Genomic DNA, 22,429 nt, shown 5'->3' with positions numbered 1-22,429 from the left:
CTTTAGAGAGTGGACACAGAATGAACAAAGACACACACACACGCACACCAAACAAAAAAACATACAGTCAGCTCCCACCACACATAGATTCTAATTCTGTGGGAAACACTGAACACTTGAAATGAATCTCACTCCACATACATTCATTTTGTGAAAATATGAAACCGTCTCAAAGAGCAGCAGTGAGCGGACTGTTGGCTGAGCTCAGTTTCTGTTGCTACACCTGTCACGCTTTCTGTTCTCTCACTGCACATGTGCAGTTTACAATGACAACAGTGGCAGATACCATGAGTGAAGCAATGGATCCCTGATTTCAGGCACAAGCACAGTGCTCATCTCTAACCAGCTCCTGATCATGTTTCCTGTCTGAAATCATAACAGTGTTAGGAGCCGTGCACATGCCACGTTCTTTGTGCCCTCAAAGACATTGTTTTCAATATAGACGCATGTAAGGAGCACTCAAATGCAAGTTACATTTAGACATAATTAAATTCATCAAGCAGCATTTTCGCTGGCTGACAGCAATCGTATAAATAATACTTGTAATAGTAAGTTTAACAGACTAGTATTTCTGGTGCCAACTAGTGAAGGTAGCAACATTTAATTAACTAGGCGACTAATCCTGCACATCCCCAGCTCATACTGCAGCTCAAAGCTAAGTAGCGACCTCTGGAGCTGAAACATGAAGGCAACGCAGAAGTGCCAAAAACTGCAGTTCCTCTAATGTCCACTTGAGGCTGACTCCAAGAGCAAGTCAGTCCCCACAGACCCTCATGTTAAAACTTTACAGCAGAAATAAACATGTTTACAGCCTGGTATAAAGCAGTTTTGGTCTCTGAGCTAATTTCAACATTCATGACAACTGTACGGGGTTAGATTTTTATTCAACTCATCCGTTTACATATTATCAAGGCTTAAATTCATGCACAATTAAGGGCGGGCCGCTTTGAATAAAAGGCTGTCTGCTAATAGTGTCCTTCGCTTCTTAATCAGAGCCACCACTCGTTCCTCAGTGCCAGCCTCTCCCCTAAATATGGTCACTTCTGGCTCCAAAACACAAAGACGGTGGCGGCAATAATGACGAAATTGAGGCTTCTAAACATCAGTCCACAGAGCACACCACTTAAACATGCAGAAAAGTATTAAGAACCTGACAGTTGCCTCGTTACCACGACTGGACAATCACTGTCCATTGGAAGGGTTCAGTAAACGGTCAATAACCACTAACCTGGATGATTTTTACAAGACACAAAGACACGTGGTGCTACTGTCTGTAGATGTGTCTGGAAGTTGGCGCTGCTCATGTTGAGCACATTCATTTTCCAGTTATTATGGACTTTTCCGACACCCGAGGCGATGTGAAAACATGAACCCCTGTCTTTCTGTGGTTTTTGTGGCAACACTACTGAGGCTACAATCCCACTGACTAAAACTCAGCAGAAGGTGACAGATGTGTCTACGACTGATGTCACGTTTCCTGTGTCTGAAACCGAGGCTAACTCTCTGAGGATGTTAAGAGAAGACACTCTGTTCATCAGTTCTCTGACTCTGTTTCCTTCTTTATCTCACTCTCTTGCCAGTATTCTCATCTGCCTCTTTTGTATTTGTCTTCCTCCATCTTCTGTCTTTCACGTCATGAACCCTCCTTATTTCACTTCTAACTGGCAGCTGTCGACCTGCATCAACGCACCTTTGATTGGCTGCTGCACAGGAGGGTGTTGTCCTATTGCACGGTGATGAAACAAGCTGATTGGCTGTTGTGATCAGACACAGCTGTGCTACTCTAACAATGCACCTACTGTGGGCACAGCTGGCACTGGTGTTGCTGCTCTATACACACATACAAGTGGGCAACTAGTTAACAAGAGAGCACATGTAATTACAGCCTATTGTTTTATCTGGTGAGTGAGCAATATGTGTGTTTATTTTTAGCTGTCGTTTGTGCCAAGTAACTATTAATCTACAACATTTTCCCATCTCTTTATGAAAAAAAGTTGAATAAATATTCAACATTCGCACCCAACTTTTAGTCTCACTGGGGTAGGAAAGCCTGCACTGCATTATGAAACATTAAAACTCTCCGCTAGCAGCTCTTTAAGGCAGAGGGAGGCAGGTTTCACTACATATTTTACAGCTTGACAGCCCTAAACTTGTGAGTAAAATCCTCCTCAACACCACTGGAATGATTCTTTCAGCCAGCCGTCCGCTGCGATCCAAGAGAGACAGCTCAGACTCGAAGGTGCAGTTTTTAAAGGAGATATTAGTGCTGCACTTATTTCATGCTGCATTGAAAATCAGGCCTCGTCTATGAAAACGGGGGTATCATTATCTAGAAACAGTGAGCTGACAGCGTGAGCGATTAAACAGCACAGACAGGGTGTTTGTTTCCAGTCCGCTACACTCAGACTCTCCACGTCCTCCCCCCTGCTCTCCTCTTTTTGTCCCCAAATCTGAGTTCTGGCCTCGGAGAGAGAGAGCACCATCTTTCCTCCACCTCCGCCTCTTTCTGTTCTCTCCATCCGTCCAGACCTCTAATAGCAGGGTAGGCTAACCGAGCGAGAAACAGGCCAGGGTTACCCCAGCGACCCAGACACAGCAGGGGAGGAGCGGCGAGGGAGGAGGAAGGAGGGAGGAGAGAGGACAGAGAGAGAGAAAAGACGGCTTGTTATTGGTGCCAAGGGTTCATTTGTGCGGGTCTTTTAATGCCACCTGATGTCATCCTGACGAACCGTGACGAGGCGGAGGAAGAGGACTGTTGGCAACACTGAGATTAATACACAAAAATCTGATGACAGAGGGAGGAAAACAACCACTGTATTATATTTGATCAGTTTATCCGGTGGTGTAAATACTGAAACACTTCCCTTCTGTCACCAACTGAGATTCAGTGCAACACACAGTGAACTGTGTGAGTCTTGTTTTCAGCTGTTGACTCCTGCTGCAGTTCACTGTCAACAGCCAACTGCCTGCTGCAAGCCTTTTTCTGCTTCAGCTCCTCCAGTCTGCACAGACACGCCATCTGGAGGCCGCTATGAAATGAAACCTCAGCTTGCAGGATGCAACTGATCACTGACGATTTATACAAATTCAATTCAAGAGCAGTTCTACTTTTTCAAACTGGAGAGACAGACAGTGATGGAAGTGCACAAGTCTGCAACACTTCTCCCTGCAAAGCACTCTTCAGCACATCTGTCAAGGTCCAAAGGCATTAACATCATTACATAACAGCACTGCCCTCCCCCCGCTCCTTGAAACTCACTCTTCAGCTGCCCAGTCAGACCAGTGGCTGCGGAGGCCAGGCCAACAGATGGACAGACATAATCCCCCCAAAACCAGGAAATGATCACTGGCAAGCACCAGGAAGCTTAAGAAAAACACAGCTCTGACAGTGTCTCTCAGACGGGCCAAACAGGAGCCAAGTATTGTCTACATATAACTGCGTCCATGTTGTTTTCATTGCCTTTTTACTGCAGGCGCTCGAGCTGTGTCCATCAGGGCCCCTGGGCACCGGAGCAACCTGCCAACTCACTGTCCTCCTTTATATCTAGGTTTGGAGTTTTCAAGGCTGATAGTGCTGATAGTTTTGGACTAAAGCTACTGAATCAATCATTTGTGTGTCTCCTCCTCAGACGAGAAAGTCCAGTCCATTAAACATTAAAACTTCCTCCTGACGCACAGGGGAGTAATAATCGTAAATATCAAAGTGGTCATATGTCTCCTCAAAATGTCAAATGACAGGCTGACGACATTGACTAGCAGACACCAACCCTCTTAACTGCAGGAACAAAGTGTCAGAGCATACTTTTTAGCTTGGTCTATTATACATTAGCAGAAACTAGAATTATCACCCCAGGGTTTTATTTCTCTGCCAACCAGTGAAGTCGCAGTTACAGTTTACATACATGTCTGTCCAGACTCATATGTGGCCATGACAACAGACAATATTTCAAATATGGATTCTGCTACAAAGAAACTAGAAATACTAAAACGTAGATGCTTAAAACATCTTCACCCCTGCAGCACAGAAAATCTACACAATCAGCAAAGTTTCAAGGTGGACACCCAAGATTACGGTTCTTCCACGCCCATGTGCTGCCTTGGCTTGGCTTGGTTTGGGTCGTCAGCCCAGCGCAGCAGAGATTTGCGTCTCTATACATGACTTCAACGGGACTACAACGGGCTGCACGCCGGTGACGTCATAGGTGATAGAAACATGGGATTTTGACTGGCGGCAGAGCTCTTCACACACATAAAGTGTAAATAAAAACAAATCAGTTGAGTCTTTCCCCTTCGGATGAAATGGCCAGTCATGCTACATGCTACGGAGAGAGTTTAAGAGGTCCTGACCGCCTTTGGTACGACGAGAAAGTGGAAATGATAGGAGGTGTGTGCCCTTTTCAGCTGCCAGCCTCTGTGTGGACGAATGACCCTGTCAATTCATTCATTCAATTCATGTCCTGTCGATTCATTACTTAACATTCATTAGAATATCTCATGTTATTGTTGAGATCAACTGACTTTAGCGAGCTAGCTAACATTAGCCATTTAACCTGTGATGAAGTGCCTACCACAGACGTAACGTTAGGTGTAGTGTTCTGTCTTTACCCTGCCGTTTGATGGCTGTGAGCCACAGATTTCTTCTTTCCCCATTCTTCACTCTATCCGGGAGCAAAGAAAATCGCAATTCTGTTTTTTTTTTTATTATTTGCTGTGCAGTGAACAACGCAGCAACTTTTTGGCATTATGAACTCCTAGCCGCGACTAGCGTCTCTCCCGGGTCAAGTTCAAAACTTTCCCCTAAAAGGGGGCGTGGCCCTTTGAAGATAACTAAAATAAACGGGAGGCTTAACGTCCAGTTGCTTTTTTTCCAATATCCTGGATAAGCAAATGTACATGGTATGATAACTGTCAACTTTTATATCACGGTATACCTTAAAACCAGTATGTCGCTGCAACCCCAAAGGACGCAAACAAATTCCGCGATTTGTTGATAAACACATTTAACTTCCTACAGATTCTTCACAATAAAAGCCCCCCGTAATTTCCATTATGTTGTTAAGTAAAAGCTTTTATTGTGAAGCAGCAAAACAAGGAAATGTTGAGTTTTCATCAGCAGTAACTTCACACAACTCCTACACAGCTGAAAGCGAACAAGAAACAGTTAAACATGGCAGATATCTAAAGTACAAACAGTCACACAGGCGAGAAACTTAACTCCAAACCACAGAGATTCAGTTAGAAGCTAAAAAAGTACTGAGAGGTGGACACAGAGACTTTTAAAAACGTCTTCCTCTCTGGTTTCCTGCAGACAGACATGAGCCTTGCAACACACACGGGGCAGCCAAAAATGCCAACTGAAAACCCCTAGATTAGTGTCACCAATTCAGTCTCTGACCAAATGTCGCCCCTTCTGTTCCTGAGTTATGGTGTTGGATAATGGCCAGAAAACATCATGATGTCACAGTGAAGTTGACCTTTGACCTTTTGGATATAAAACGTAACTTCATGATTTTATCCTATCAGACATTTTGTCATAATTAGAGGATGAATTCTTGAGTTATGGCCAAAAATGTGTTTTGTGAGGTCACTGTGACCTTTGACCACCAAAATCTAATCAGTTCATTGTTGAGTCCAAGTGGATGTTTGTACCAAAGTTGGGAAAGTTCCTTCAGGCATTCTTGAGATATCACGTTCATGAGAATGAGGATGAGGATGGACAACCCAAGAACATGTAGCCTTTGGCCAAGGCCATCACTGTCATGTAACAACAGAAAGACCAAGTGTAAATGAGACAGGTGATTTTCGGATGAGGGAAACTGGGTGAATAAATCAAAATGGAGGAGACAGAACAGGCAACTGAACATATCAAATCTGAAACCAAATAATAACGGACTGAGAGCTGGTAAAAAAGCAACAACAGAGAATTAAAGCTACAGACATTGTCCCTTTCAATTCATCACGGAGAGTCTGCTGTCGCTACGGAGACGGGTGCTAGACGCAGGTAGCCAATCACGGGCTGGGGAACGTGGTATGTGATGGCGGAGGGGAGATGGAGGGGTGGAGACGGGGATGGTAGGGGAGTCAGGAAGAAATTACAGTGACAATGACCTGTCTTTGTCACTGGGAACACTGAAATATTAATGTGTGTGTGTGTGTGTGTGTGTGTGAGTGAGACATTGTTATTTCCACTATAATAAAAAACATACTCCTCCTCCACCATCGCCACAGACACACAAAAGCAGACACAACAGCAGCAACATTGTGAATCAGTGTGTGTGTGTGTGTGTGTGTGTGTGTGTGTGTTTGGGGTTGTTTCTGTTTGTCTTACCTGCTATCTGACTCGATACATCTCCTTTTGGCTCTTTAGGGAGGGATCCATCTGTAGGAAGAAATACACACGTATTATTTTTTTATTATCGAACACAAAACTAGGGCGGATCTCACTCATGTCAAAATGTCTCCAACAGCAAAAGGAACAATGGAGAGGAGGATGAAGAGGAATAAACAAGCCGGTGATGACATGTTGGCTTCTTCAACAGGCGTGAAATTATTTATTACAATGCTGCTGAATTTATGGATCGTTGTGCTAAGTATTTTATATCTCAATGACCCACCGTTAATCCCACTACTCTGCTGACACATCACATGCAAAGCCAACGTTACAAAATGGCATGATCGAAATGCCATGACAGCAGACTAGGAGGAAACATGACTGAAGTTTAAAAATCCTAACTTGTTAAATTGGGTAAGCCCTGTTTCCACCAAACACTTTCAGTATGGTACCTTTGGAACCAACAGTACCCCTTCAGACATGGTACCTAGACCCTCGCGCTTCCACCGTAACTAGCGTGCCATCATATAATGCGACACAGGAAACATGATTCAGGAAAAGGCACAATGGAGAACATCGAATATTTCATGGCTGTTTATCACAAGACAGAGACAAGCTTTGTTTGAGGAAAGGATGCGAGCAGCAAAGAGAAATACTGCCGAAAAATACAAGAGAGTTTGGGAACTGCTTGTACAAAGCTCAGACGAGGAGGACAACCTCCTGTTGGCAAGACAAAGACGACAGCACAAGAGATTAAGCTAATGTTGGCTAATGTTACGGTTATTCCTTATTAGTGCACTGTAATACACTTTTAGAGGCTAAAGTTCTTTGTTGTCTTTGTTCCTAGTGTTGTATTATGTGCCCACGGTGGAGTAAGTACAGTACTTGAGTATTTTCTGAGAGTACCTGTACATTACTTTTCATATTTCTGTCAACTTCCACCTTTACTCCACGACATTTCCCAAACAAGTGTATACTTTAACTCCAATAGATTTCACCGAAGCATCTTTGTTACTTAATACTGACTTGATGGACTGATGAATGAAAGAATGGGAGGGAAGGTAAAACTGGATTTTGTTCTTTAAATTCTTAAAGTTGTCAAGAAGACCTTGTTTGTCTAATGAAGGCTCCATTTTTAAAGGTAATGTTCGTGTTAAGAGGAAATAAACTTAATAATTCTAAAAACTCAGAGTGCTTTCTTTTTATTAACATTTACTTGCACCTTTACTTTCAATACTTAAGTACATTTAATATCATAAAATTCCTTTGGATACTTAAGTGCAGTAAATATCCGATATGTGACGATTTTTACTTTTATTCGAACAGGTAACTTAGGTAACTTCTACCAAAGTCATTTTCTGGTAAGATATCTGTACTTTTACTCAAGTGTGGCCTTCAGGTACCTCATCCACGAACACATGCCCTGTGTTTTATGTGTGCTGAATGTATGCAGCCTACTGAGGATGGACTTCAAATCCAAAATATCAAACATGGATGAAAACATTGGAGGCAGCCCCAATGAGTCTATAACCCTTTTTAGACAGGAGCGGTGCAAATTTGCAGGAAAGCCCAATCAGTCTTTTTTCAGCATTGGCAGTATAAAAACAAAATCGGGGAGTGCAGCAAAATGCCGCCTACCTACTTTTGTTTATACAGAATGTGCCTTTTTCGGGGCAATGGGGGGCGTGAGCAAGTAACAAAACGTGTAGCTCAGTGTGTGACGTAAACAGTGACTTTGGAGGGAAGCCGCAGCTAGTCAGGCGGCGATTCTCCCGTAAATTGGCCCGTTCTTCACCGTCCCCATCATCTGACGGTTAATGGCCTCTTCGTTTGCGAGGGCAAGGAGGGCGCGCAATTCCTTGTCTCCCCAGTTGCTCATCTTTACAGTGTCTGTCAGGTTTGCGTTTCCCTCTTGCTACTAGCTGCTCGCTAATTCCTGCTATCAGCTGTTTCCTGTTTATCCACCGCCAGTGGCTCGCATGTGCGGCGTCATCAACAGCTCCTCCCACAAGTCTTCAACACCCCCGCCTGTTGCAGAAGGCCACCTCTGCCTTTTTAAACCAAAAGGGTTCCACCAATATGTCTACCCTACGAGACGGAAAATTGGGCACCTCGGATCAACTCGCCAATCCGGCTCTGTGTGTCTAAACGCTCGCAGCTTGCCGGCAAAACGGCACAACATTCGTGGAAAATCTGGCAGTGTAAAAGGGGCTTGTGAGGAGTCCAGGACATTTAAGACTGGATGTTCAAACCCCTTACATTTCATAATCTGAGCCAAACATCAGTACTGACAGAGGTGCCAGACCAGATTTCTCCTCTGATTGTCTGGAGGGGTCAGTCAGGGATAAGTCCGCCCAAAAGTTCTGTAGGCTGAGCCTGGCTTTAGACTCTATGGCCATGATAGCAGATCTGAGTGGCTGTACTGTGAGCTAAATACTAACATCAGCATGCCAACATGTTATTGTTACACAGGCATTTGAGTGTGGAATGTTCTCTGTTTAGTTTAGTGAGCTAACATGCTAATGCTTGTAAGTATAACCCAAAGTGTTGGACAGAGGATCATCAAAGTCATTATAGTTCATCCTGAAGGGGACATAAATGTCTGCACCAAATTCCTTGGCAATCCATCCAATAGTTGTTGAAGCATCTTATCTCAAACCACAAAAAAACCCAGACTGTCAGGTTGACAGTGCCATCAGTGCTGGTGTGTACAGACTGCCAGAGATCTGCTGCACTGCTTTACAGCAAAAAGGGAAGAGGGTGCTGTTTGTCCAGCTCAAACAGCACCCTCTTAGCTTCTGCGTTATATAAGACGGATGGAAAACTCTGTGACATTAGCTTGTTCAGTAAAGTTTCAACATCATCTTAGTCACAGGAAACACTGAGTTCTATGAGAAACACAGTCTTCATTTTCAGAAATATGAGCATCCTCAGTGCCACTGGTGTGAGAAAAAGAAGCTACCGCACGTCTCGACCACAGAACCCCTCGTTTGTAATTATTATACCAAAGTACCACCAATCTGATGGTTTCCTGTGTTCTTAAACAGCACGTCCTGCTCACACCGGACCATTGCATGCAGAAGTCATCTTCTCATCACCATATACCTCATGACCAAGGCCAACTAGTTTCTCAGCCGATCCAACAATCGGCCCATTGATCCAGCCTATGGCCTGTGTGGGAGAGAGGCTGCTGCTGTGACTGAGGGGAAGATATGGTCAGTGTCATGTGCTGTCAACATGTAAACAGGCTGGACGCTCCGCTGGCTGACTCAGTGACACATGCTCCCACTGTTCTGACTCAGGCTTACTCCTTCCTGTTTAACCTTACAGATGGCTGCATTAAGGCAGAGACAAGCTGGTGGCTGGACTGAAAATAAGATCTGTGCTCTCACCTGTTCTCACACCTATACTACAGTACATGCAGTATTTAAGCCTTGAATCAAACATCTGTGTTGTGAATTTCTGGACTGTTGTTGCAGTCCTGCCATTTTGGCAGTAATGGATGCGAGATGCAATCAAGGAATGACTTGAGTCACACCTACAAGAGTAAGTTTTAATCAAAGCAACATTGAAATCCATCTTTAGTTTTTAGGTGACTCTCACTGCTTGCACTTACAAGCACACGACATTGATCCACCTTCGAACCATAGACGGTATAAAAATAATGGACACAGCGACTGTGACGTTACTCATTGGTTTGTGGACTCCTGTTCTGAAGCCTCGAGTTAGGCATTTTGGCCATCGCCATCTTGGATATTTGGAGCCACAAGTGACAGTATTTAGAACAGAGGGTGGTCCAGATATGGTCACGGTGGCACAGTGGTGCAGTTGTTAGCATTGTCAACTCACAGCAAGAGGGTTCCTGGTTTGAACCCAGGGTAGGGGAGCCCTTCTGTGCGGAGTTTGCATGTTCTCCCTGTGTCAGCGTGGGTTTCCTCCAGGTGCTCCAGCTTCCTCCCACAGTCCAAAGACATGCAGGTTAATTGGTGACTCTAAATTGTCCGTAGGTGTGAATGTGAGTGTGAATGGTAGATTCCAATGAAGTGAACAGGTGCCATCTTGGCTTCCGGTATCTAGTTATTATTGTACATCTATGGATAGAAGAGGGATGTGACTACACCTCGCCCATATTTAATTATGCATAACTGTAAGCCTTAATAAAATGTGAACAGGTGAGTTATATAAAATGTCACCCCCTGCACAGTTGTCAGGGAGTTTTATTTCTGCTGTAAAGATGGGCATTTACGTGGGGGTCTATGGGGATTGACTCGCTCTTGGAGTCAGCCTCAAGTGTCCATTAGAGGAACTGCAGTGTTTGACAATTCAGCGATGGCTTCATTTTTCAGCCCTGGAGGTTGCCACTTACTTATACCAAGTTGTGTAAGGGTGCTGTCACACCTGCCCTGCTTGGTTCAGTTCAATCGAACTCAAGTTCGTTTGCCCCCTCAGTGCGGTTCGTTTGGGCAGGTGTGAACACAGCAATCACACTCAGGTGCGCACCAAAACAACCGGACTGAGACCTTCTTGAAGAGGTGGTCTCAGTCCAGTTCCAAAGGAACTCTGGTGCGGTTGGTTTGTGGTGAGAAGGTGTTCCGACCTGGATGTGAAGCAACTGCAGTCACATGACACATTGTTTGGGTTAAACATGAGCATGTTACAGTCCTGGAGGATTATTAATGTGCACCTCCTCCTGTACTGCCTTAATATGCACATTCAGCACATCCAATGCATCAAAACATTGTTTTCTAGTTGGAGCCGCGCCTCGTTTTCAAACTGTATGGTTTGACTAAAATGAACAATGACAGCAATATAGTCCACGATGAGCAGCGCTAAAATCAACCTGCGTAGTTGTCCCTCCATTGTGACATTAGAAAGTGTCACATTTATCTTGCAAGTGTACTCTTCTTCAACGTTTGCTTTACTTCCTGGATTTTTCCCACATGGAAATTCTGACCAATCAAGAGCAGCTTTCTCACACAAGGCATTTGATCTGGTCCGCTTGTAAATGCTGCCGTGAGAACACGAACCAACTCTGGGCAATTATACAACTTTGGAACAACATGAGTCCCTGATTCAGACCAATGTGGGTTAAAATATATCCGTTTAATTTGGGTTTAAGTGACTTGAACTTGGTCTTTGTGGAAGTTCAGACTGAAACCAGTCGTTGTGTAGGTGAAGTCGTATTGTTTCGGGTACTAGTGTGACAATTAAAAATACGACCCATTTGGAGTAACAGATCAAAGCATTTAAAAGTTTAGGAAATGCAGAGACACTGTACAACCGTTTATAATACTCAAAGACAGGATTTTACAACTCTGGAAATATTAAAGCTGGCAACTACTTCATCTTTCATCGCAGCGGTCACTAGGTAAACAGCACAAATACCGTGTTCACGTTATAAAGTATGCAAACACCCTGCTGTGCTGATGTGAAAGAGTCAGACAAGAGGGAAACCCTTCATTACTTTTGCTTTGATATGGAAGCAACAGTATGGCTCGTATACATTAAAAAAGGGGACTGTTCATTACCTGGAAGGTCCAGGTTCAAAACTCATTAGCATTAAGTATCTGCCTTGCCAAAGGGCCCTTAAGCAAGAAACGTAACTCCTTGAAGCTTCTTAAATAAGAGACCATGACCTCTGCCCTCCTGAGGCCAGAGAAAAGTGTTTCCCTGTGAGGACAAATATCACTGTATCACAGTAAATCACTGTGCAGTTTCCTTTTCTTGGCTCTTTATGATACAACAGTCCTCTATGTGACCACTGTTTCCTTCTCTTGTGACTGCTATAGTTAACTGATTTAACTTTATTTTGCTGGTGGCAATTTCCATGAATGAACATACAGCAGCACGTAAAACTACACATGAGCAAACATGCTGGGAGCATGTGCTAATACCAGAGGGGCTCGTGTTCATGAGAAAAAGCTCACACAGGTAAACATGGCACAGCAAGAGAAGCACAAAGATCTCAGGGGTGTTGTCTCTGAAGCTGTGTACCTGGGACAACTTAACACAGGATGAATGGGATGAAGGAGAAAAGAAGGGAAAAATGGAAGGCAAGAGGAAGACCAAACACCCACATACTTCACATATTTGCAATGCCAAAGACGTCCACTTAAGCCGCAGTGTGCAACAATGTAATACCAGACTACAGTAGTGGTTGCCCACATCTTATCACAATCTAAACAATACAAGTTGTAGCTGAGCCAGAAGTCAAACACGCACGGACAAAGAGGAGATAAAACACATTGTATATGTGCATAAAAAAACACAGATACACACGCAGCTATGAGCTTTTCCTCTGAGGGTTAATCCAACGACACACACAGACATGCGGACACACAGAGCCAACTTTGTTGCAGACCATAGTAGGATAAGCCCACTGCTAAAAAGTCAGCCGAGCTGTTTGGATAAAGTTAAACAGATCACACACGCACAAATAACGGCCGTTGAGGACATGACAAAGCAGAAAATTCAACGGTCCCGATCCCATAAAACATCCAAACTCCCATCTCTCCGAAAACATGCAAACACTCAGATACAGTGAACTCACCTAGACCCCGGCTCTGCTGAACACTGGCTATACTGTATATCCTAAACTGCGCTCCCCTCCGCAGACAGCTCGCTCTTGTCCCGACACACACTGCTTCTGTCTCTGAGCCCACATAAGCACAAGACCACCCTTTCTGTGGGCCCCTGCCTTTCCCTTCTCGGCAGGCACACTCATCGTTTGACTCATGCACACATAGGAAAGACCCCCTTTCATTTAAACATACCTATTGTCTGGCTCACAACGACAAATGAAAGCATGAGGCACAAAAACAAAGAGCAATACCCTGCTGTCAAAGCTGTCTTGGAGAGTGTAGCTGTAGATGCTGCTGTCGGGGGTTAGCAAACATTTAAATTTCAAGGGCCATGGACAACACATTTAACAACATATTACCTAAGGGATCGCCCATCTGAGAGTGATTCTGTTGCTTGGCACAGAGCTGTAGGTGGTCAGATACCAACAAAGAGAGTAAAACTGGATGCATGATGTCAACTTGTGAAACTCATGATCAAAAGTGGAAGGTAGGCATTACTCAGCTTCAGGTGATAATGAAAACGTTTGTGTGTTTGTTATCTTGGTCTCTGGTTTTGGAATCAAAAGCTCATTGCTGTGGTATTTATGCGCTGCACTTCCAAGAGATAACCTCTTAGTCAAACAAGGTAGTCGGTACTGTGACGTCACTTTCTGCTGATGTCTGCAGCTGGTGCTCCTTTCTTTAGTTCGGTCACGGTGGTCAGCGGTGTCCTGCCAAGTATGTGTTATTGAAGAGTCAGAAGAAACAGGTAGAGACCAATGACTGTGTATAAAGATGGACGATGTGTCTCCACCTCCTCTCACTGTACAACTAGAATTACCGCCTCATGGTTGTATGTCTCAGCCACGAGTCAAGTATAGTTACATTTTACATCCATGTCTGTCCAGACTTGTATGTTGCCATGACAATGGACAATAGCTGTGTCTCAATTCAGGGGCTGCAACCTTTAAACGACACAGCCTTTGAAGACCGCATCAGCCAAACCGAACAGTCTCCGAAATGGGACGGTCTGATTTGTGGAGGATTTCCTGGTTGCATCATCAGTTGATCTTGCCCCATGGTGTTCCTGTTACCAAGCAACCAGCTGTACTTGACGAAAGAAGGCGTGAGCTAGTAAGTTAGTTAGCTCAGTCCATAAGGACCTGGTTTGGGATCGGGAGGGTTGCCGGTTCAAGTCCCCTTCCGGACCAGATATGGAGTGTGGACTGGTAGAAGTGCCAGTTCACCTCCTGGGCATCACCGAGATTAGTTGCATCCTCCAAATTCTGGGAAAGAAGGCTGCAATTCCTTCGAAATGGGACAGCCTTAGTCACACTGATTGATGCAATCAGTCCCTGAACCGAGACACAGCTAATGCTTCAAATGTTGCTGCAAAGTAGCTACATATTCTAAAACATGGACGCTTCACACCCACCTTCCCCAGGGCAGCACAGAAGATCTATACACTTAGCACAGTTTCAAGATGGGCATCGCTATCCCACTGGCTCAGAAAAAAAACCATCTACAAACTAGAATCACTGCCTCACAGTTGTCTGTCTCTGTGAACCTGTCAAGTTGCATTTACAGTTTACATCAGTGTCTGTGAAAACATGGACGCTTCACACAATTCCTCCCCCCGGCAGCACAGAAGATCTACACCATTAGCACATTGTCAAGGTGGACACCCAAGATTAGTGTCACCAATTCAGTGCCTGACCAAACGTCTCCCCTTCTGTTCCTGAGATATCACAGTGAGTATTGGCCAGAAAAGTGTTTTTACACAACATTACGACGTCACAGTGAAATTGACCTTGGACATTTTGGATGTAAGATATCATCACTTCATCACTTTTTTTTATCCTATTAGACATTTGTGTGAAATGTTGTCATAATTACCACAAAAAAAAAATCTTAAGTTATGGACAAAAACATTTTTGTAAGGTCACAGTGACCTATGACCATCTTTGAGTCCAAGTGGACGTTTGTGCCAAATCAAAAGAAATTCCCTCAAGGTGATCTTGAGATATTGTGCTCACAAGAACGTGACAGACAGCTATCCATGCGAATGTACATCGCATACAAAATGCCTCCAAGATATCCCGGATGTGGCGGCTGCCATCTTGCACTGGTGATGTCTCAAGTTCCCACCAACTGCAAGCAGCACCTTTGATTGTGAGCAGACTGATTCGCGCATACAGCTGTCAATCATGATGTCAACCGGCTTTTTTTAAGCATCAAAAAGCTAATTAAAACAAAAAAAAATGAAAAGAAAAATGACCACTTGAACAAAAAACAAAAATGGCAGAAACCATTTTGTAAAATTTATTTGATGTGTAATTTGATCCTTAATTTGGCCCATTTCCTAACTAACATGGAGGGGGCGGAGTTTATGACCTATACTGCAGCAGCCACCTGGGGATAATCCAAGATGTTTTAGCTGGAGTTCCCCTTTAACCACATTTTTAACAAAGATTTGTTTAGACAAGCAGCCATGTTGCAAGTGGTATTCTTCAAATACTTGGTAGCGATGCACCAATCCAATATGCTGGATCCAGATCAGTTGCTCTGCGATCTGCTAAGTGTGACCAATCTGTATTGAACAAAGTTGATCTGTCAGCTGTTATAAAGTGCTGGTTTCTGCTAGTTAAATTCACTCAGTCATTATTAATTCCTTTAAAACCAGATTCTTGTTTGGTCCGATAGTCACGGTGCATGTATCTGTACCCTTTAAGGGATTAATTATTGTGAACTAGCTAGCCAGTTCTTCTTCATTCCAAACAAAGCTGAAATATAAATAAATCACTACTTGTACACCCAGGGGCTTTCACCAGGAAATACACATCACACATCCTGGTAAATCACAACAACACTATATCTATGATAGATACATTATAAATATTTCATCAAAACTAAATCTATGACCCATCCTTTTCCCACCAAAATAAACGCGAATATGCAGATTTTTTTAAACAGGGAAAACCCCACTAAAAAAAGGGGACTGACTCCTTTCCCATTGGCAACACACCAATGCTGTGTACACCTAGGCTTGTCTGGATTTTTTTTTCTGTTGTGTCACTCTTGGTGTCCCAAACACCCCAAAAAAACAGGTTATCAAACAGCAGAAAGCAGCATGGAGCCAAGTGAAAAGGTTACAGTGGTTACTTCCTTTTTATCTGTTACTTATTTAGTCTCTCTTTCAAACTCGGTGCATATTTAGAATAATTTTGAAAGACATTAGAGAGCTGTTTTGACAAAGACAAATGGTATTTTGTGATAGCACACCATACACTCTGGTGTCGTATTTCCATCACTGCCGATCGGAGCGGATAGGTAATCCTGACTACTGTAGTGTAGGGGTAGCCTGGAAATCCAGACTCAAATCTAGAAAGATTTTGAGTCTGACCCTCACCGATACACCCTTCCTACCCAAGGGGCTGCTAACTGAGGCATTTCAAATGCTGCCGCACGCAATTGGATAGCACGATGGCCAATCAAAGCAAAAAACGAGGTGACGTATTCATTGCACTAAGCCCCATTGGTTTGCTGAACAGTGGGGCTAACTGATATATTATGCTTTTGCCGTATCCCGTCGGCAAAACAGCAAAAACATCCTTCCTGGAAACGAAGGCTTCTAGGGCAGTCTTCTGTTCCTCTCTTAAGGAAAAAGATAAGTGTAGTTGGCTTAGCGTTTCTTCCAAAGCTAAACTGAATGGACGCAGTCCTTCAGCAGCTGCCATCTTGGCTGTTTACTTTTAGACTCCTACAGTACGGTGCTGTCCTCATCATGTTACGCCCGCCCAGAGCCCGCCTCTGTCAGATAGACAATTTAGCGGGCTCTGCTCGTCGGGGCCAGATCTCCGTGCACTGCAAATTACAATTTGCTAGGGGCGGGGCATCTGGATTTCCAGGTTAGAGGGGGGTGGGGAAAAAATATATTCTTATATGCATCGCAATGCAGACATGGATGATTCAGCATCACTTTACAAAATGTCAATAATCATTTATGTGAATGTTTGTTCATAACACAATGTTGACGAACAAAAAAGGCGGAACTCAACTGTGAAGTCAGTGCAGCACCCAGACAGTCTACAGCACGGACGAGCTAAAGTTAACTAGTTCATCTTCACAGAAGACAGCGGCTGAAAGCTTGTTTTAATTTAACATCTAAATAAGGCGAACATGAAGTATGAATATTAACTTACGCCATCACCCAGACGAACATTAAGGAGAGGAGCAGTGACTAGCGTGTAAACCAGCTGACCAACACACGCTGCAGCATTGACTAAATGAAAACACCTCTGTCTCTGCTCAGTCTGTTTGACCTTAAAAACCCCGGCCTGGCCTGCCCAGTGTCTTGGCTTTCACCGGTGCTAACAGAGCCCCTCTGCTGGCATAATGTAAATAACAACATGGCGGCTGCGGCAAATCATCTGTTGAAATCAAACATTTTGATGCATCAATAAAAGTTGTATCATCAAATCCTTACTCTCTGAATCATAATCAAATCGAATCTTGAGGTGCCTGAAGATTCCCACCCCTACTGTAGAGTCATTTGTCCTAAATATCAATACTTGGTTTTTTTCCAGTGGAAAAGAAGCCATAGATCTGAGGAGATAAAGATACAAAATGTGGAATTGTTTATTTCATTAAACCAGTATTCTTCAGTCCTGATGCTTCAGACCGACACTTCCCTATCCAGCCATGTTGTTATCTGCCCTCACCTTGAATCCCAGGTGCAAAGGAGTCCCCATTAAGATAAAAAAGCATGGCTGTGCCTTAAAGATCAGGACTAAAGGCCACTGCTTTAAAGTGTTCCTCATTCTGTGTGGGGACCTCTGGGGCCCTCTCTGGGTCCACAGCCTTTGCTTCACGACACAAAAGGCCACTGACTGTGATGTTTACAGTGGATCGTTTTCTCTCAGTTACCGGCCCTTTGCTGGAGAGGAACGAGGTGAAAAGTAGTCAGAGGAGTCAGAGGAGGAGACAGAGAGAGAAAGTGAGTGAGATGGGGAGGGCAACAGTGAGATAGCAGTTTTGAATGCGCTGGAGACCTGAAGAAAAAAAGGAGTACAATGGTCTTTCAGGACTTGTCCTAGTTTGGTTCACTCTCTCTCGCTCTGTCGCTTTCTACCCTCAAAATAGGAGCACAGATCATTCTGGCAAGTCTTTCACACTCATCCTCATCAAGTGATTCAATTCTTTTACTGATTTATTAACCAGTAGAAACTCTGTTAACAGCCTGGCACACATCTACAGTCCTCTTTTCATTATCTGTCCAAGGTTTTGCTTTCTGTCCTTTCTCTTCCACCTGCACTGAATACACTTCCTTGTCTTCCTCTAACAGGACAATAAAATCATTCACTCGCTCCGAGCCTTATTGTTTATGCTCCACTCACAAGAATGCGTAAAGAAAATGGTTATCTGCGCACGTGATTTCACGGCCACTTGCAACCTGTGCACACCGCCTCCCTCCCCTGCGACCTACCTCCTCTCTTCTCCATCTTCTCTCCATTTTCCTCTTTGCCCCCTCGGCTCTTTCCCCTCTCTCGTTCCAGCTTGTTTTGAGACGGCAGTGGCGGGGCGGCAAATTTTCCCCGAGCTCACACCAATTAGCTACCGCACCGGAGAAATTACCGAACGAGAGCACGGCAGATGAGAGGGAAAAGTGGGACAAGCTCCTTTTTATAAACACACAGAGAGGCAAGAGTTTGCATATGTGTGTGTATCTGCGCGAATGTGTGTGTGTGTGTGTGTATACTATAAGTGTGTTTCAGTTGTTCCTGTGAGGGGATTTAAACAAGCCAAACCCTTTTCATTTACACATCTGACAAACACCCTAATACTTCAGTTCCCTGGTTAATTGACTAAAAAACTATATTTGACATTATCATATTATACTTTTAAATAACTCTTATCCAAAAGCACAAATTAGCACTAGCCTAAATGTCTTCATCTGCGTGCCCTGATTCACAAGTCTTGTGATTGACAGCTGTGTTACTACACAGCAGACCTCCTTGTTTTGGTTTATTTTTGGAGGTGGGTTGGAGTCGCAGCACAGGTTTGCTTTTAAAGCGTCCAAATGCAGCATATGATCCACGCTTTATCTCAAACGCTCACATCAAGACCATAAAAACAACGATTGTCCCAGTTAGCTCGTATCAGCCGACCTTTGGTCTTATCTAGTCTGTATCTGGGCCGCGACTTGTGTGTCTGTTTGTGTGAGCGGTAAAACCTCACTGATTGGCATAGGTTGGACAGACAGGCACTGTAACTGTTGCTACCATGGTGACAGACAGCCTTGTTTGGTGGACATGAAAACAAGATATAACATGATCCTATACTACAGAAAGCTGTCTTTACGAAGTGCATCTCCTCTTTGAATTACACCAATGCTTAAGTCTAAAAATCCATTATGACCTTCTCTGATCACATAGGAAGGCGCCTTTTTGTAATTGTTTTTAATGAGAATTAAGCTTTTTGCTTGTGGTTTTTGTGTTGCAACTGGCTTGCAATCCTGCGCTCTAGGCGCCTGGCGTTTTTGCTGGAGCGCTCTGAACTTCAACTCACAGAGTGGAAAAATGCCCCACGTCATCTCTGCTTTTTCCCCATTGTTCAGTCGGATGAGAGGATGAGGCGGGCCTTCTGTGGTGGTCATGACAACAAGTTTACAGTTGGTAAACAATGGAGGAGAAACTGGTGGTAGCGGTTGCTGGATACCCAGAGCTATACGGCCCGATGACAGACAGCAGGTTGTCAAACTGCCCCTGAGTCATCCTAAAATATGCCTGTAAACGTCCATGATGGAGGAGAAGCTCCTGGACCAACTGGTGGTACTCCCCATGATCCACCTCAGCATTTTTTTTGCCACTATTGGTGTTCCAATTTTTTTAAATGCAGCACGTGGTTTGCAACCTGCATAACTCTTTCTGTGTGATCAGGCCTGAGTCCGTTTCACACATTGATAGCGCTACAGAGACGCTACAAAGTCCCTTCTTTACACCCCCTTTGCATTTTTACACAGAACTAAACAACAGCAGCAGCATCATTTCCCTCCAGTGTGTGATTTTAGACAGCATGCTGGCATTGCAGAAGCAAAAGAGGTGCAATGGGTGAGACATGTAAGACATGTAACACAACAGCGTCGGCCTCTAACTGGGCAGTGCTTTATAAACAATAACTTAGCAACTTCTGACCCAACCTGCCGCCGCAGTCTTGAAAGCTGGCACAGAAAAGGCCAGAGTAGTTGTGTTTTTCAGGCGGTTAAAGACGTTGCATGTGTACAACCACTAAATCTCCTGTGGTGGGTCATACACATAACACATTGTCAAAACTTATACCGACTGACACCATAATCTGGCCAGTGTGCTGCAGTCTGCTCCAGGGGATGGATGGCCTGGGAGCTGGGTGGTTGGCTGGTAGATTTACGGGGTTGAGGATGAAGTGGAGGGTAAAAGGACAAACGAAAAACTTTTTGGCTCATCGGCAGGGGTTGCCAAGCTAACGACTATCAGGACTGTGTCTCTTCTACTCCAAAAGTGCAGCTGCAGGCTACCGGTAAACTTCACTGTGTCATCTTTGAAATGTTGTTTTATTTTTCTTTGCACTCATGCATGTAAACACCGTGGGCAATATCAAGGTCAGCAAAATGATGGAGGTCATGTCCATATATTGTACGACAAATCCATAACAGAATTATCGTGACAGGACTGAGAAAAAAATCCACCTTCCTACCTCCTACCTCCCTCATTCTACTGCTACGCCTACACACATGGACACACTGACACACACACACACAGTAATCCCAGGGAATAAACACCAGATTAGATTAGGTCAGTGTGTGTAATCCAATGAACTCTCACCCCTAACATGCCTAATGTTGTTAGAGCTGAGCATCACACCATCACTCCCTCAAACAGGACCAGGGACACATACAGCTGACACTCAGCTCTGCTCTCTAACACATCATGAATACAATATATAATGTTTAAGTGAGCAGATTTGTTGCTCAAACAGTTGTTAACCATTCTGCTTTCCCACACTCTGTGCCCTCTCCGAGAGGACCTGCAATCTGCTCTCCAGATTATTAATAACATACTGACTTCATGCATCAAAACATTGTATAACCATCTTCTTTATGTTAACACATCTATGGCGATATCACTGAATCCATTTACAACACAAGTATGCTGCACATACAGAGCCAGTGGTATTCATCACCCTTTTCAAATCACTCCCCAAACTTGTCCGACCTCATTGGTAGGCTGTTACAGGCTGCTCTTCACATTGCCATGTACGGCACATCCACTGAGAGACAAAACTTGTTTACAAGCATCTGACTATCAGGGAAGTGAATGTTATTCCCTCTGAAATGCAATCTGGTGCTTTTTGTTCTGGTTTAGGGTTGTGTTACTGTGGTGCGCCTTACAGTTCACGTTGACATCATACGTGCTCTGGGCGACACTCAACTCCAGCGCTGCCATTCATTTTACTTCATGGCTTCACTCAACGTGTTCTGATTGAAAAATTACAGCGTTTTGGTCGAGCCAGACATCCGCGGGCCGGGTTTTCCGACCATTTTCTGCCGTGGACCCCAATCTGTGAGGTCAGAGCGTTTTCTCTCTTTGTCTGTTACCATGGCAGTCCCCAAAATCTGACAGCTGTATCAGTTATTTTCCAATTTGCATCAATAGCTGTGAATATTCCCGGTCGTTTCCTTCATTGCTTCCTTCCTAGTCTGCATTTAAAGGTTCCTCATTTAATCTCTGTCTTGGTTGGTTCCCACTTCTGAACCCAGTGAACCTCTGGGCTCACCTCATGACATTCATTTGGAGGCAGATTAAAAAAAAACAAAATCAAACTAAGCAGACAAGCCCAGACTTTGCATACAGGAACACATGGTTGTAATGCCAAAGTAAACCTGACCCGGATGACCAGTCTTTACAAGCCTGTGATATGATCCTCACATCAGCAACATAGGCCTTGAGCAACATGATGTATTGTGCCAGTTTAGCATCAGGTTTACCGCAGAAATTGTTTAACCAAATTTTTTTCCAGGCAAAGTCCTCCGAAGATGAATGACCTTTGTTAGCAACGCGTGGTTTTGAATTTGATGGTGCAATACGTTTATATTTAAATAAGCTGTTTATGAACGGGGCCACAGGTTACCGTAATTTCACTGAGAATTATCACCTGACTCTTCCATTCTCCTCACCTTTAAGATCATTGTTTACCTGTCTAACCTGCAACTTCACAGTTTTGGTTCACTCTCCCTGCTCACACCTAAAAAACCCACTGTACACTACCTGCTCTGCACCAAACAGCAGACAGACACAGTTAGGAACTGGCTGTTAAACATAACCGAGCAGTCTGGTACGGTTTTTCTGTCTCCACAGTGAAAAGTTGTGGATGGTACCAACAGAACCGTTCCTTAGCGTCCCCATGTTTGGTCCCCCCTCTGTTGGGGTACCTAGCACACAGATGTGGTACTAAAAGGTGGAGCTGTGAACACTGCAGTCTGATTGGTCAGTAGAGGACGGTC

At 44.1% G+C, this 22,429-nt stretch overlaps 1 protein-coding gene across 1 annotated transcript in view; it reads right to left on the bottom strand.

The window, feature by feature from the left end:
• LOC126384223 (triple functional domain protein-like) overlaps window positions 1-22,429 on the bottom strand; it is an 82,968-nt gene that overhangs the window by 47,326 nt on the left and 13,213 nt on the right. Inside the window, exon 2 of the mRNA XM_050035186.1 lies at window positions 6,329-6,379. Coding sequence (XP_049891143.1) covers window positions 6,329-6,379 — 51 coding nt within the window. The remainder of the gene's footprint in view (window positions 1-6,328; window positions 6,380-22,429) is intronic.

This window comes from Epinephelus moara, chromosome 22 (assembly GCF_006386435.1).
Source record: "Epinephelus moara isolate mb chromosome 22, YSFRI_EMoa_1.0, whole genome shotgun sequence".
Taxonomy (NCBI): domain Eukaryota; kingdom Metazoa; phylum Chordata; class Actinopteri; order Perciformes; family Serranidae; genus Epinephelus; species Epinephelus moara.
This window is presented reverse-complemented; position numbering and strand designations above follow the sequence as displayed.